This window comes from Aythya marila (genome assembly GCF_965140915.1).
Source record: "Aythya marila genome assembly, chromosome: 3".
Taxonomy (NCBI): Eukaryota; Metazoa; Chordata; class Aves; order Anseriformes; family Anatidae; genus Aythya; species Aythya marila.
Window position 1 is genome coordinate 17,047,814 of NC_139044.1, and position 16,037 is coordinate 17,063,850.

The 16,037-nt window shown below is 44.1% G+C and overlaps 1 protein-coding gene across 1 annotated transcript in view; it reads right to left on the reverse strand.

Annotated features, from left to right (window-relative positions):
• ALK (ALK receptor tyrosine kinase) overlaps positions 1-11,772 on the reverse strand; it is a gene marked incomplete at both ends in the record, with an annotated part of 285,134 nt that extends 273,362 nt beyond the window's left edge. The window contains one exon of the mRNA XM_082756089.1: positions 11,645-11,772. Within this exon, the coding sequence (XP_082612215.1) occupies positions 11,645-11,772 (128 nt within the window). The remainder of the gene's footprint in view (positions 1-11,644) is intronic.
• Between the last annotated feature and the right edge of the window lie 4,265 nt (positions 11,773-16,037).

Here is a 16,037-nt window from a genome sequence, read left to right on the forward strand (position 1 = left end):
AGAGAAGGAAACACTGGGCTTTTCATCTACTTTCATGTGATTTAAAACTATAACAACAAAGGAGACTGAGCACTTCGAATGTTATCCAAAATCCAGTGAGTTGGCCTTGACACAATCCAGGGGCACAAATGGATACTCAGAGGAATATCTGTGGACTTGATACCACCACAGAGATGGAAGATGCTACTCTTCTTGAGCTCAGGACTAGCAAATGCTACCCTTTTAAGACACCCTGCTGTACCTCTGGTTGTAATCAGCAATTAGTAGGCAAACCATCCTAACACTGAAGGGCTTCTGTAAACCACAATCTCCCACCACCTATTTGGGCCATTGCAGTGCACACAGCATCTTGATCACCTTCAAAAATAGCCATTTGCCTTTACAGTCCCCCTGTTAATATAACTCCCCATCTGCACAGCAGGTCCTCTGAGAGAAGGCACCAGGCGGCTGGTTAATGGAGCACAAAGGCTGCCCTAACGCTTGCAGCTAATGAACACTGATCTCCTCCCTGCCCACAAACAGTTTATTCAGCTTTCTGCAATCACAGTATCAACAACCCAGCGCCCCCTTTCCCTTCCTGTAGTAAAATATTGCAACAGCCTGAGGCCATTTTTCATCTCTCCAAAGTGCTGTGAGGAGAAAGAAGATTACAGCAGGAGAGCTGTCAAAGACTGAAACAAACTGGTGTGCACCCTCACCCCACCAAAAAGCCATAGTGCTTGCCAGCAAGAGCCCTTCGCTCCTGTGTAAAGCGAGTCCCACCTCCTCCCTTCCTTGGCTACTCACAATACTAATCTCAAGCAAGCCCTGATTACACTTTCCATCTCCATAAGGCACCTGTTTTGCAACACAACCATTAAACTTTGAAGCTTTAGGGAATACTACATTTTTCAAATATAAAAAGCACTCCAAGGAACTCATGAAGAAAGGTAATAGGAAATACTTGCAGTGAGACCTCATCTGAATTGCCTACACATAGATAAGGCCACAAATTTCCTTCTCTTAAAGATTTTGTTAACCTTTTGCAGATGGAAGGAGTTTACTGATTGAGAACTAGATGAGGTCAGTGCAACAATTACGTTCTGAATCCTCTTCAAACATGCCATTGGCACAGTGAAAAAAAAAAAAAAAGTTGATAAACTGAATTTTTACTTAAACCTAGTCTTTTAACAGAATAATTAACCTCTAACAACCACTCTGGCCTCCTCTCCAGCTTTGAAAAGTAATCCCTTCTCATTAGTTTCAAGTTTAATTAGCACCAATAATGAAATGTCCTCCACAAAGAACCACTGCATCATGTCCTCTAATGGTAACACGCTGTCCTACAAACGGGAAGGCCACACGGCAATTTCTGAAAACAGGTAGAGGCTCAGCAGATCACAGGTGTTTGCAAAAATAAAACGTAAACTGAAATGTAGTAAGTATGGAACATGACAAAAAAAAAAAAAAAAAAAAAAAAAAAAAAAAAAAAAAAAAAAAGGCACCACCAAAAACGATTTCCTTGAAAGAAAAACATTGCGAACACAGTTTGGAGCAGACAGGGCTCCAAAGCAGCTTTGCCAATAATTGCTGCAGTATTTCCAGTAAGTTATCAAGCCTCTCAACTCTAATTTATTGATCTTTCTTGGCCTTTTGGCTGAAGCAGAGGAAGACATCACTATGTAGTGTATTCTATATGGGAAAATTGTTCTCAGCACTTACAGTCTAACATAAACAAACGCTGCTTTTTCCATTTCTGTCTCCTGTGATCTCTCTGTAAAACAGATATAATGCTTCGTATTGTCACCAGGATGACAAGGCTCAAAGTACTTTGAGAATCTAAGATGGAAGAAGCTGTAAAAAGCCCAGACGCTCTGATGCAGCTGATAGCCTGTTACCTAATGGGGCAGTAGAAACAGCAGGCAAATGCCAACATACATATCGAAATTAAAAGTCTGCTGCAAGTTGCAGAGCTTTGAAGCTTACCAGAAATTTCTGACAGGTGAAATCAGAGGTGTTCAGCTCTGTGCTACAGGCACTACAGCAAGTACATTCATGAAGCCACACAAGCTCTCAAAACTGAGCTAGAAATCTCCATGACGTAAGAGTGCTGGAAAATCCATGACATGGAAAAAAAAGTTCCTAAATGTCTATTTGTGCATATCACTGAGTACATACACAGACTGACAGTACCTCTTCCTAACAGACTTCAAGAAATACATGCTGCAAGAACCCAGACATGGCTATGCCTAACCATGTTCCCACCCCCACTGCTGCAGTGTCCCTGCTTTTCCCCACACTCGTGAGGCATTCTCTGTTCTTCACCTCACCATCTTAGACAGAGCCATCTTGTCTCCGTTTACCCAGCTCATAACTCAGAGACAGAGTCACAGCTTTCTTCCAAAACACAATGTTATAAGATATGAAAGGCAGCAAGAAGGGGAGAAGCTTCCAGAAGGACCCCACACCTCTTCCTTCACAGCACGCTGCTACAGGGCAAATTTGAGTCCAACCACTCCAGCACATACATTTGTTCTGACAGGAAAAGTCATTCTCCTGTCTCAATGTGAGCAATGGATAGCCGCCTACAGACTTCTGAAATTTATAAAGCAAACAGCAGAGCTGCTAGAGGCAAGTTTATGGAGGAAACAGCCCTCATTTCTAGAAAGGCCTAGATGAAAGGTTCCTTCCCAGTACCTCGATTTTGCCATTTTTCCTGTCACCCAGGAAGAAATAGGCAGACCACTGAAGCTATAAACAATCTCAAGTCCCACATTCCCTGTTAATTTCTGATACCTTAAATAGAAAATCATAAACAACAGACCTTCTCCCACCATCTCCACGATGTTCTCCCTTCTCAGAGCAGACAACGCGCAGCCCCCTCAGCAGCCTGGCGGCCAGCTGCACCAGCACCTGCAGCTCTTCAGCACACAAGGAGGTGGTGCTCAGCTGCAGGCATTAAACATCCCCCAGCCCAGCTGGCCACCACAAGAGGAACCACAGCCCAACCCATTCCTCCTCATGTTTTGTAGGGCTACAAGTAACCCTGGCCAAAGCCACACAAAGTAAAATCTCAAAATGCTAGCAAATCTAAATTTGACCCCTTGGCCTTCAGACAGGATGGTGCTTTAACAGGTGAAGGCATTGCTCATAATTTTTTTACAAAACCACAAATTCAGTCTATTGTAAAATCAAACAAATCTGTTGCAGTTTTTAAGTTTGGTAAGTTTGCTATCCAGGATAGCAAGGGAATAGCAGTCCTATGATTAGTACTGCAGACATCAAAATAAATTTACATGGTAGGCTGTTTTAGCGTTGTCCTTAGAAATCCCAGAGTTCAAAATGCATCTTATGTCTTTATTGAGGTTCTTAGAAAGTAAAAATAATAGTGATCTGCCAAAAAATAGCATCTTCCACCATCGGAGTCCAAAAGCAGTCAAAACTACCCCTGTTGTGCAAAGGAGGTACCAGCCACAAGAAGTATTTCACGTCACAAGGCATGTCAATGGCAGAAGTGTCGATATACAACCCTTCTTCTGATTCTGCCTCCTCATGTGATTCCCTTCTCCTTCCCACTCATTCTGTGCCACATTCACCGATGGAAGACCCAATATTGCAAGACAACTGAGTTGGAAGTTAAAGCAGAATTTGATTGCTGTGACCACTCTTTGTAAAACACTGAAGTTCTTGGGCAAGAGGAAAAAGAAATGCAAAATGTTAACCGATACGTTATTTTCACACCACAGTGATCACTTTGCATTCAGTACCTATTTTTCCATGCTTGATTGAATCTTTGTACAATAGTTCACCATTTTCTTTAGAATGCCTGTTGTTAGAAAATAGCCTGGACTCCATTTGGAGCAGGCCACCAGCTCTTTCTCTTGGCTACAGCCAGAACAATTCAACCACATCACAGATCCTATAGGACCAACAAGTGCAGATGATTCTCCTTTACTATGACTGACATAGTTTATAGCTCCTGAAAGCAGAGATATATAAGTCCTATCTGTGCTGTCACAGTGCATTGCTGAGTAGCCATGCTCATGCAGGGTAGTGACAACCATGAAGTTACTTGGCTGCTTCAGTCATAAATCACAAGCTCATGTAAACTAGACTTCAGTCTCAAAATGTGTTTCTTGCCTAAATATTTAAACACATAAATAACTTCCAGCCATTTCAGCTTGCCATTTTAAGCTTTCTGACATTCATTGTTCAGAAGAAAAAGAAAGGTCAGGCTTATCAAATCTGCATTTATACCTCCATGACATTTTTCTCCAACCAAATTTTTCTGAATTTGAAGAGCAAGAGAAATATAGCACATTTCATAATGGACCTTTCTTGAATTAGCACTGTGGTCCCGGCAGCCACATTGAGCAGCTCATCAGGAAACAGATGCTATGGTTGGAGGAAAGAAAGAGGTAAGAAAAGCAAGCAACTTAGATTGTTGATTGCCATTAGGTATGTCACTTGTGACAAAAACTAGATGTCCCCTAGTCTCAGGGCTTCCGTGTCCGGGTAACCCAAGTGGTTACTTTTATCAGATATTTAAAAAAAGGAGATGTCCAGGTACAGCACTGTATTTGCTGCTGCTTGCGAAGAAAATTTGAAGTTGGATTCCCAAAACAGCACCACCCCAAATGAGTTAGCAATAATATAGTGAAAAGGTGATATTTTCTTTACTATGACAGGGCTCAATTAAATAAATTGTAAAATGTAAAAATGCTAAATGCTGCTAATCTTCCCTCACTTTCTCTACTTTTTTTTGACTAATTCACAAACATTATCACAAACACAGATTATATTTCCTATCATATAGTGTTTGTGTGAGATGTGCAGTGAATGAAATGATGAGATTATGTTTGAATACAATCGTCAGACAGCGCAAAACCACCTCTGATTTTGGAGTATGCTCCTGCATTTATATAATAAAGCACTAAAGTTTGCTAGTGCACTCCTTTGCTGTAGGTATTAATTCCCTGTTTTTAAGAATGGGAAAATAAAAGCACAGCAAGATTGGAGAAAATATCTTTTTAAAATCTACTATAACTTTTCATCCACATAAAATAATTAACATAATAAACAGATACTTGTGTCCCTTTTGGTGTTCATTTACTGATCTTTTACTGGATAAACTTGTGAATAAGAACTTTTCTAAAAACAATGAGCCGTGCCTAAACGTAAATGATATTTGCAGGAAAAGAAAAATGGAAATCATAAAAACACAGTGCTGTAATCCTGACTCCCATCAAAGAGCAGCAAAACCACATGGCTCTGCTTCACCTTGGATGGACCAAGTCCATGTTTCTGGAGAGCACCAGAGACTGCTGTTCTGAAGGGAAGTGCCACAGACCTGAAATTTAGGGCAGCAAAGACTGGGACAGATGCTCCTAAGCATGCTTAGGGTTCACTATGATTTGGTAACTGTCACGCAGTACTCTGGTGCCTTGTGACTACCTAAGGGTAGAAAAAGAAAGCCTCAGTTTGCATTAATTCATGTCTGGAGTAAACTCAAGTGCAAATCCAGCCTGCCTTGAACCTGCACCGGTAAAGCTGGCCTACGAGCCTAGGCAAAGCACAAATCCCCGGCAGAAAAGAAAATGATTTGCACTAAAATATAAGTGTTTCAGAAGCCCTATTGCAATGATTCAGATTGAATCACTGAATTTTGCCTCCAACTTATCAGAAGAGGAAGATCAGACCTCACCTCAAATACAGGCAAGGAGGAGAGAAAAACAGAGAGCAGAAAGCTTTCAGAAGACTGAAGTCTTACACATTTTTCTGCTCTGTATTGCACAATTCCAAACTTTGTTCTTTGGAGGCAGAAAAAATAAGGGGGGGTGGGGGGGGGAAGGGATGGGAAGGGGGAGGAATAGAAAAACTTGCTCAAAAGCTCTGAAACATGTGGAAAAAAATCTGGGGACTTTCCTACAGTCTGATTTCAGCTTGGAGCTCCGGTTTTCATTTTCAAAATGTCCACTTTCAGAAACACATTTTCATCTAGTCTGAAGTTCTTTCTAATCTTAGGTAAAGGGTTCCTCCTGCAAATAAGTTCAGGTGTGTGGTAGCACTACCCTAAAGATGAAAAGCCTAATTGCCTCAGCATTATAATAGCAGTGGTATGTAGTGCATGTAGACAGTTTCAGGGAGAGTATGTGTGACAAGTTAATATGATTTTAGATGAAGACCACAGTGCAGAAGTAATATTTCCCCTAGCTGGAGGATGAAGAGTTATACACTGCTATTTAAAAAAATAAAATAAAATGTAATTGGATTGTTAAATCTATTTCATGAATGAAAGTACTTTGACCTTTACAGGGAGGAATGACTCATTTTCATCACTGTATGCCCCTTTTAACATACACTTCCCACATTTGCATAAGTAAGTAGCAATTAGTTCTCAAGGAGAGTTATTTTATGGCCATTTTAGCTTATTAAGCTTCCCAAGTAAACTAAGAAGAAACATTTAGTAACACTTGTGGCCTAGGTTTCCTGCAGTAAGTCATTTGGTTACCTGTGATGTTAACATGAAAGAACACAAGCACCTGTGCAGGGCTAGGCTACCAGGGCTCTAGATCGCTATGGAGACCTTGCAAGTGCAGAGCATTTTGCCCGGACTAACCCAAGCCGATGCCTATCCAACATCCCACTACCTGTGGGATGAGTCACACAAGGGACAGTCAGTGCTGAGTCCTTTAGCTGACAGTTTCAGTATAGGAATGTTTAGGATTTTTATCGAAGAAAGCTCAAGAGCCTGTCCAGAGCCTACTCAACCAAAGACCTACTGTGGGTTGACATCAGAATGCAAATCCTGTAAGACCAAAACAAAAACTGGCCAGGACTCCTCTGACAAAAAGGCTTGCTAGCAGATTGGTTTCCCATGGGAACGTACTGATTTTGATTAAACTGATTTTGGAAAGTTTTCCTTGGAGGTAGGACAGAATTTCCAATCAAAACCAGAGACAATGACAGGAAAGTCACTGGCAATGTAATAATGTACTGGGTCTGGCTGGAATGTTAACTTTCCCAGCAGCAGCCCATTCAGTGCCGTACTCTGTACTTGTAGCTGGAACAGCAGTGTTATCACACCAGTGTTGTGTCTACTGCTGAGCAGCAGTGGCACAGCATTGGGCCTTTCTCTAACCCTCCAAAAAGTGAGGCAAAAAGTGAGGAGAGAAACATCACTTGGGCAGCTGACCTAAACCAATCAAAGGGATATTCCATACCATGTGGTGTCACACTCAGCAATAAAAGGTGGAAACAGGAAGAAGAGGGGGGGGGGTGGGCTCTCGTTGAGAAGACGTCGGTCCTCCTCTCGAACACCGGCTGCGTGCGTTGAGGCCTTGCTTCAAGGACGTGGTCAGTCATCGCTCATTTGTGGGAAGTAGAGAGTGATTTCTTTCCTCTGCACTTCCATATAGCTTTCATTTATTTTGTTTGTTTGTTTTCCTCCCTTTTTCCCCTTTTCCCTTTTACTTCCCCTCAGTTAAATTGTTTAGTTCATGGTAGTCTTTATTTAATTATTATAATTATTTCCCTTTAATTAAATTATCCTTATCTCAACCCGTGAGTTGTTCTTTGCTTTACTTCTCCCCCTCCTCATCTAAAGGAGGGGGAGTGAGAGAGCGGTTGTGGGGTTTAGCTGCCCAGCACGGTAAAACCACCACAAATAGCTGGGAGGCTCACCCAGCTATTGGGACATCTGCAGCACTGTGACCCTCTCTGAGCTCACCCCCCAGTTGTGCTTTAACCCAGTGGGCAGCTAAGCACCACACAGCCGCTCGCTCACCCTCCTGCCCCCCCACTCTGTGGGATGGTGGGGAGAACTGAAAAAAAAAGAGAAGGCTTGTGGGTTGAGATAAAGACCATTTATTAGGACAGAAAATAAAGGAAAATAATAATAAGAAGGAAAATAATAATAAGAAGGAAAATATTATTACCAGTAATGGTGTACAAACAAGTGATGCACAATGCAATTGCTCACCACCCGCTGACCGATCTCCAGCCTATCCCCAAGCAGCCGGCACCCCCCACCCTGGCCAGCCACCCCTATATATTGCTTAGCACGATGCCAGATGGGATGGAATACCCCTTTGGCCAGTTTGGGGCAGCTGTCCTGGGTCTGTCCTCTCCCAGCTCCTGCTGCACCCCCAGCCTGCCGGCTGGCAGGATGGAACAAGAGGCTGAAAAGTCCTTGGCTTGGTGTAAGCACTGCTCTGCAACAACTAAACCATCAGGGTGTTATCAACATTATTCTCAACCTAAATCCAAAACACAGCACCATACCAGCTACTAGGAGGAAAACTAATTCTATCCTAGCCAAAACCAGGACACCTCCCTTCCTGTGCATTAATTTGATTTTTGCTCCAGAGAAGCACTGTGGGAAGAAAGAGAAACCAATATTAGTTCAATAAGCATTTCCAAGAGAGGAAAACTCTCTCTTACCTAATTTTGAAAAGGACAACCTGACACAGAAGTGGTAGATGGGCTGGGGACCAAAGCTCCTGCAAAAGGAAGCTTTTTCTTGCAGGATGCTGCATTACATGAGGATAAGTGTGCAAGAGAAATCTGGCATTGAGAGTATTTGCAGGAGAGCATTGTAGAAATTCCTGTGAACTTTGTCTATTAAACAACAGCACTCCAGTAAGAGTCTTTTACTAATCGTTCAGTAACACACTGAGACAAATTGCTTTATGCTTTGTGCAGAAATGCCATTAGAATAGGAATGGGTTCACTCCAGTTAAATATCTCTGAGCAAGTATCAGAGACAGTAACAGTTAAAGAGAATAAAGTATTATTTACAGGACTCTTTTGTAACCCTAAACTCAAGGGGAATTCAGCTTCTTGAGTTTTTTTCTCATCCTAAATTATATTTCAATCTCCATTCACATGGAGGATAATTTTGTGAAAAAAAAAATAAACAAGGTAATTGCTTTTTTTTTTTTTCCCCTAAGAAATACTGCAATCCTCTGTAATAGAGAGAGAGAGCGCTAAGTATGTCAGCGTAAGTAAAGCCTCTTTATGTTATTGATGGGAGGATTGTGTTGTTTGAAATCCATTTCCAATTAGCTTAAGCAATGAAGGAAAGGCTCAGTTGCCTTAGGAAAGGCTTTAGTTAAGTCCTATACAAATTAGCTGCAATAGCTTTAATAATTACTGGAATCTGCACACTTATGGGCTAGTGGATGCTGTTCATGCTGTTACCACTGTGTCAGCATATTCTGTTGTCAGCGGGGCTATCTATATGGCACAAATTTAACTATGGCAGTGACACATGGTGTTCACGTAAGCAGCACCTTCACAAAGCAGAAAGAATGGATTTTCAGTCTTCAATACCCCCATGCTACAAATCTAGTGCAGTCATACAGTAGTATAAATACACAAAGGTTTTGTTGCTAACCAGGTGTCAGACAATCTGACAGTGCCACAACTTTTGTATTTTAGTCTTGGTGCAGAATTCTGCAGGAAACTATGACTTCTGCAGGAAATAATGAACAGCTGCTAGGAGAAGTAATTGCTGTGAAGTAGGTAGATGCAGTCCATATTCCTTCTGCTCCTCCTGTTCCTGCATCTCCTATGACTGCCTTTGCATGACTGTATTGCAGTAGAAACAGCAGAGCCTTGTCTGCAACATGGTTTTACAGTGGTACAGGTAACCTCTGTTATCTCTCAGCAAAAACATGCATTTCTTCCCAACAGTGAAGACAATCACCAGAGCCTGGGGGGTTACTGATGAACTTTGGTTAAAGCTCCATCTGTGTTGTTACAAGACCACAGCACCTGTTAGTTGATAAGGATACCCTTCACCCAAGCTAAAAAAATAAAAAATAAAAATCACACCTTTTTCCTCAAAAAAGACGAATGTATGCCCTCCAGCTCCCTTATTGCTAAAAGCACTAGGGTTGCGGTGGCATTGAAAGCTAAGGCTCTATTTTCACCACCAAAGATGGAGATCTTTGAAGCGAAATGACTGCTACTCACAATAAATTCCCCAAAGAGAAAAAACAGCAGGTGAGTGTTGGTGTCTGTATTTTTTTATTATTATTATTGTTTACTGTACCATAGCAAGGCAAGATCTACTGAAGGTAGGGAGCATTGGCCTCACCCAGACAACTTATGGCAGGTGACACCTCTGCCTTACCCTGCCAAAATGAGCACAGAAAGAGCTAACCCAGGTATGTCACTTTTTGTCTGAAGTATAAGACTGGTTCACATAGAGCCTGCTCTAACAGCCTGCTTTGATTTTTGCTTCAGGGAATAAAGAATGAGATGGGTTCAATTTGCAGTTATTCAAATTGCTGATGGATCTTCTCAGCTGAGTATCAAAAAATCGGTTGTTCCAACTTTGTATTCATAGCCCAGCACTGAATTGTCTCACCTCTTGTGAGTTTACTTCTGTTTACTCTGTGGACCATTAAGTAGGCAGCTACTCGGGGACACATCATTGACTTCTACACAGCTTCATAAAAGCTACTTAACTCACTGTGACAAATTATTTGGTCCTGCAGACCTCTAGGTATTACAATCTTTTATTGGGACAGCCTGAATCTGAGCTTGCGTTGAAGGTGCAATGCATGCACAGAATGGAAATCCTCTTTGATCATTGGCCCAAATTAGAGATTTCACTTGATGTAATGGAACTGCCCCATATCCTGACTGCAAATCCTGGAATCAAAAGTCTATGCCAGGGTTTCTTTTCAGAGAGGTGTCAGTGATACACAAGCCTTCACAGATAAACAACTTCTTGTCATACTGTAGCTGAGACAGTGTTTGAATATCCTCTATGGTTTTAAAAGGGGTAGAAACTAACTCAGTTCCAGCTTGTTATGGTTTAACCCGGCAGACAGCTGAACACCAGCCATTCACTCACTCCCCCACAGTGGGATAGGGGAGAAAACTGGAAAGTGCAGGAACTTATGGGTTGAGGTAACTATGGTTTAATAAGAATGGGAAAAGGAAATAATAATAATAATAAAAAAAGTAACATAAAGAATAAACAAATCAAGTGATGCACAACAGTCCCCAGGCAACAGCAGCCCCCTCAGCCAGCTCCCCCAGTTTCATTGCTCACCATGATGCCATGTCATACGGAATGCCCCTTTGGCCAAGCATTAGGACACAGCTACATGAAACTCACCAGAAAACCTTTTTCTTCCATGTCTCCCTGTCACCCATTACGTTTTATGCTTATAGAAGAGTAATAATATTGATAGTAATGCCAAATAGTATTACTGCACGTTTGATGGTCAATCTCAGCTGTAGAAATATTTCTGTTCGCTGAGGTCTGCCTGTGCATCACCTTGGAAATCACTTGCAGCACTCTGAGTAAAAAATATCATCTTAAAAAGGGAAGTTTCAGACAACCTGACCTTGCTGTCCTTAGACTAATGACACTTTCACCTCCGGGTCTCGATTGCGGTTGCCTGGCACAACGGACTGCTCGTACCGCATAAAACCCCCTCGGCGCTTTCTAAGCAGCCCTCCCGGCCCCGCAGCCCCCTCCGTACGTTTCAGACCGGCAAAGCGCAGCGAGGACGAGCCGTACGGGCACACCGCGGCTGCTCGGGTGTGGGGTGGGGTGGGGGGGACGGACACTGCGCCTCCCTCTCCCGCGGGGCTCAGGGTGAGCGGCACGGCGGGGCCGGACACGCGTGGCGCTGCGGGGCACGATGCAGTGCATGCAACGCGGGGCTCACCTGCCGCCGAGACGTGGAAGAGGAGGCGGGGGCGGGCGGCGCGGATGGCCGCCGAGAGCCCCCGCTCGCTGCCCGGCGCTGCCCCGCGGCGCTCGGGCATCACCCGCACCCGGAGCCGCCCGGAGCCGGCGCGGAGCCACCAGGCGAAGAGCTCGGTGACGTTGAACTCCAGCTGGGCCCCGCCGGAGCCCGGCGGCGGCTCGGCGGCGCAGCCGTCCCGCAGGCTGCCCTCGCCCACCTCCAGCACCAGCTGCTTGGCTCTCCGCAGCCGCCGCCCGGCTCCGGGGGACCCTCCGGGGGAGGCGAGCGGCGAGGCCGGGGGCTGCCCTCCGCGGGCGGCTCGGAGCAGGGGGGCGCAGTCCAGCAGCAGGCGGCCCCGCGCCGCGGCGCGCCCGGGCGGCCCCAGCGGCAGCAGCTCCCGCACGTAGGTGCGGAACAGCGAGGGCACGACGAAGTCCACCGCCAGGTTCCTCCTCTGCAGCCGCGACAGCCCGGGGCTCTCCCGCGGCCCCGCCGCCTCGGGGGCCAGGCTGAGGGCGAGGCCGGCGGCGGCCAGCAGGCGGGCGAGGAGCCCGCTGCTCGCCATCCCCGCCCGGCGGCGCCCCGCCGCGCCCGGTGCTCACGGAGCGGCCGTGCCCGGGGTGCCCGCGGTGCCCGCGCCGCCGCCGCCGCGCGAGCTTTGCCGGCTCCAACTACCCGCCACAACGCGGGCATTACCCGGCGGGCGCTGACATCACGCCCGAGCCTGCCCGCCGGCAGCCAATGGCGGCGCCGGCAGCTGGCATTATGCAAATGAGCGGGGGCGGGGCGCGGGAAGGCTCATTGAGAAAAAAATGGCCGGGCGGCGCGCGGCGCCCCGCGGGGGGCCCCGGGTGCGGGCCCCGAGCGCCGGGTGCTGCGGGGCTTTGGGGCTCCCGTCCCGCCTCCTCCGCGTCCCCGCAGGCAGTGATGGGCAGAGCGGTTCGTTTTTCTCCCTGCCTTCCCCCTCTCTCTCCCGTTCCTTTCTTACCTCCTTAAAAACCGAGGTCCCCAGAGCGAGCCTTTCCTCGGTAGGGGAAAAAAAAAATAAAAAAAATTAAAAGGAGAGAAGTGCAGAGGAAAAAAATCCTCCAGCACAAGGCATTTTAAAGAACGGAACTGAATTGTTCCGTTTCAGAATGCAAACAACAGCTTTAAGAATGGTTCGTGCACCCATTTCCTTTTTTAAACCTATAATAAACAATGTGAAATCACTGTAATTACATTAGTGCTCTAGCTAATCATAACTCATTCATATTTCTGGAAGTTGCCCACACGAATTAATGACTTATTATTATCTCTTTAGTTTGATCCTTAATGCAGGTGTATTTTTATAATCCAGGTACTTGAACTATATAATCATTAGAGTGCAATTATTCTGTCAAGCAGTTATTCTTTTGCTTATATCAAATTAATGTTAATACACAGATATTCCGGAGCAGAACCCCAGTGTAATTCTTCCATAATTGTAGTGCTAAAGAATGTAATTGCAGGCACAATCCTAGACAAGAAACAAGATCTTTTCAGTACAGAAGAGCTGAAGAAGGTACTTCAGGGCAATCATCGCAGGAATAGTTCTGTACTGCACTTCATACCAAAAATCACTGCTGTGCCATATTCAGCCTCGTACAGGTGTGCTAATTCAGAGCCCATCCAGGATGACAGTGTTGTCCCAACTCACGCTAATGGGCTGTGTACATGCCTTCTCTTCTCCACAGCTCTTCTTGTTTTAAAATTCATTAGATCCACTTGCTCAATATGCAAACCTACTTCATTCACTTCTAAGTTTTAGTAAAACTTTGGGGTTTGAGCTTCCTTTTCTTAGTTGAGCAAGATGAGTGGAAAAATACTGGAATAGACAGAAGTGTTCTGCAACACAAAATCCAATACAGAAGTATTTCAAATTAAGATGTATACTTCCATTCTTTTGACTATTCTTATTAGAAAATGTTAAACGGACTGAATTCACCATGGTCTTTGCATTCAGCCTCTTGTTTTAGTCAAGGGGATAGTCATATTAACACGTACATTCATGGACTGAGAACTAAGTCCTGCCTTCTTCACCAAATTATTTTGGACTGTCATCTTCCACTGTCTGAGTATCGTATTCTAGTGAGTCTCTCGCAAGAGGGATGAAAATTAGTGTAGAAAACATCATGTTAGGCACAAAAAATGTTCTAAAAATCTCTTTAAACAGTTTATCGTAGGCTATTTTCCTGCTTTCACAGATCTGATTTCCATCATAGGAAGCTGCTACCATAGAATTTGTGCAGTTTTCACTTCTTAGTATTTTCCTCTCAGATTCAACCAGTTTGAACCTAACGCTTAGCTCATTTCAGTGAACGGAACATCTCTCATTGACTTGAACAGACCACACAGGACACAGTTCAGGTTTTAACTCAGCTGCTAGAAACAGTAATTGGATTGATTCCTTTATCCCCAACATCCTGCTGAAATAGGCCATACCTGTCATGGCAGCTAGCAGACCGTTATTTAACAGTCCCAAGGAAATCAGGTAACACAAAAGTATGTAGATTTTTCCACTGTATTACCTTGTTTTATTGCCGTGAAACACAAGAAGGTTAGCGCTGAAAGCTAAAATGAAGAGGCATCTTTATTAATAGACATTAAATGAAATAGAAACAGATGTTAATACATTGGAAGAGAAAAAGTGAAAATAGCCCCATTAATGAAGAGAGGCAAAGAAATCAATGAGGGATCTCCCGTGGTTGCGTTGCTGGGCTGCCTTTTATCTTCCTTTCTAAATTCTCTCTTTAAATTAAGAGTGGAAATTTGGGAAAAAGTAAAAGTCTGGTCAATACAACTGCTAATGAGGGACAGGTAAGAAAATACTTTGTGCAATTCTGTGATAGGCTGGGATTGGCCCTGGACAATATGCATCCCAGTTTTTTAATTTAGCTAATGAATTGACAATGTCAATGGCAATTAACTTTGAAAAGCAGAAGAAATGCAAGGATGTCTCAAAGGATGAGGGTGGGGGGAGATTAAATGCAGTACTAGTCTTTGCAGTGGAGAAAAAAGTCACATTGGTAGGTGTCTAAATTTCAGCACCAGCAAAACAGAAAAAGAGAATAAGGCAGACAGGGTATTTCAGTGGAAGCATAACAGTGTGCAAACTGAGGGTTTTAGACCCCCAGAAGGCACATTCTTCCAAGGGAAGACTTGCAAATCTCAAACACTGCACATTTGTGCCAGGATAATGGTATTAATTGTTGGGGTTCAAACTGAAACTGTGTAGACATTGGAAAAGACATGGAAAAAAGTAGTGTATCCACATTCTAGTAAACCTTTGCCAGAACTTCATGTGAAATATTAGTAGGGTGATACTAGAGCTGGGTAATATCATATCATGTGGCCTCAAAATTAATCAGAGGAATTGGAAAACCGCATTAGCATTGGAAAATGCAGTAGCATGAGTGGAAAATGGGTATATAATAGACTGAGGTAGAATAAGCAATAGCTGTGTTTTAACCTTTCTGCCAATACTGATAATGTAAACAGTACCGACTCTTCAGGCAGCACTGCCTTGGAAAGGCTTCACTCAGAAAAAAAATGGAGCATCATAATTTGAACAGGACCATTAAAGTGTCAGAAAAGCACAAGGAGAGAAATATCATTGAGGAGCTAAGCCAACTACCAACAAGGAAATGGCATTTAAGAACAGTGTGTTTCAGCCAGACTCTAGGAAGAAGTAGCTACTACTGAGTATAAGCACTCCTGTGAAGACACTGTTTATCCGTCCCTCCTACCACAGAGTCCCCATCCAAGTCATTGGTTTTCTTTACTCAGGGCATGTATTAGATCTAAGGTGTAGTGGCAAGGTCACAGAACAAAGTATCTGTACACAACAAACTTTTCAAAGAGGGCAATGAGGACTGGGACTGGTTTGGGACATGTCAGGACAGCAGGACGAACCGGCAGTGGAATATAGCAATGTACATCTTGTTTGGGACTGTCTGAGAGCAGACCTATGGAGGAGCAGCCTAGTCCCTCTCTGGGGTCTTGCTGCTTAAGCCTGCTGAGCTGAACTGAATGAGAGTTGTGTTAGACCAACAGAATCCAATCAATGGCCCAACCTTCACTTAAATAGACCTTTCCTCACTAGGTTTTGGCAGAACAGTTGTTCATCAGTTTGCATCTGATTCATGACAGGCATAGACCGATGTCCTTACTCTCTGCCTTGCTACCCACAGTCCCAAACTCTTTCATCCAGAGTTTGTAATTGAGAGGCCAGATATGACACCATATAAATCTCAACTCTATCGCCTTAGCGAAGCTACTTTGCATTTACACTAATGAGACAGAAAGTAGATTCTGACTTCTGCT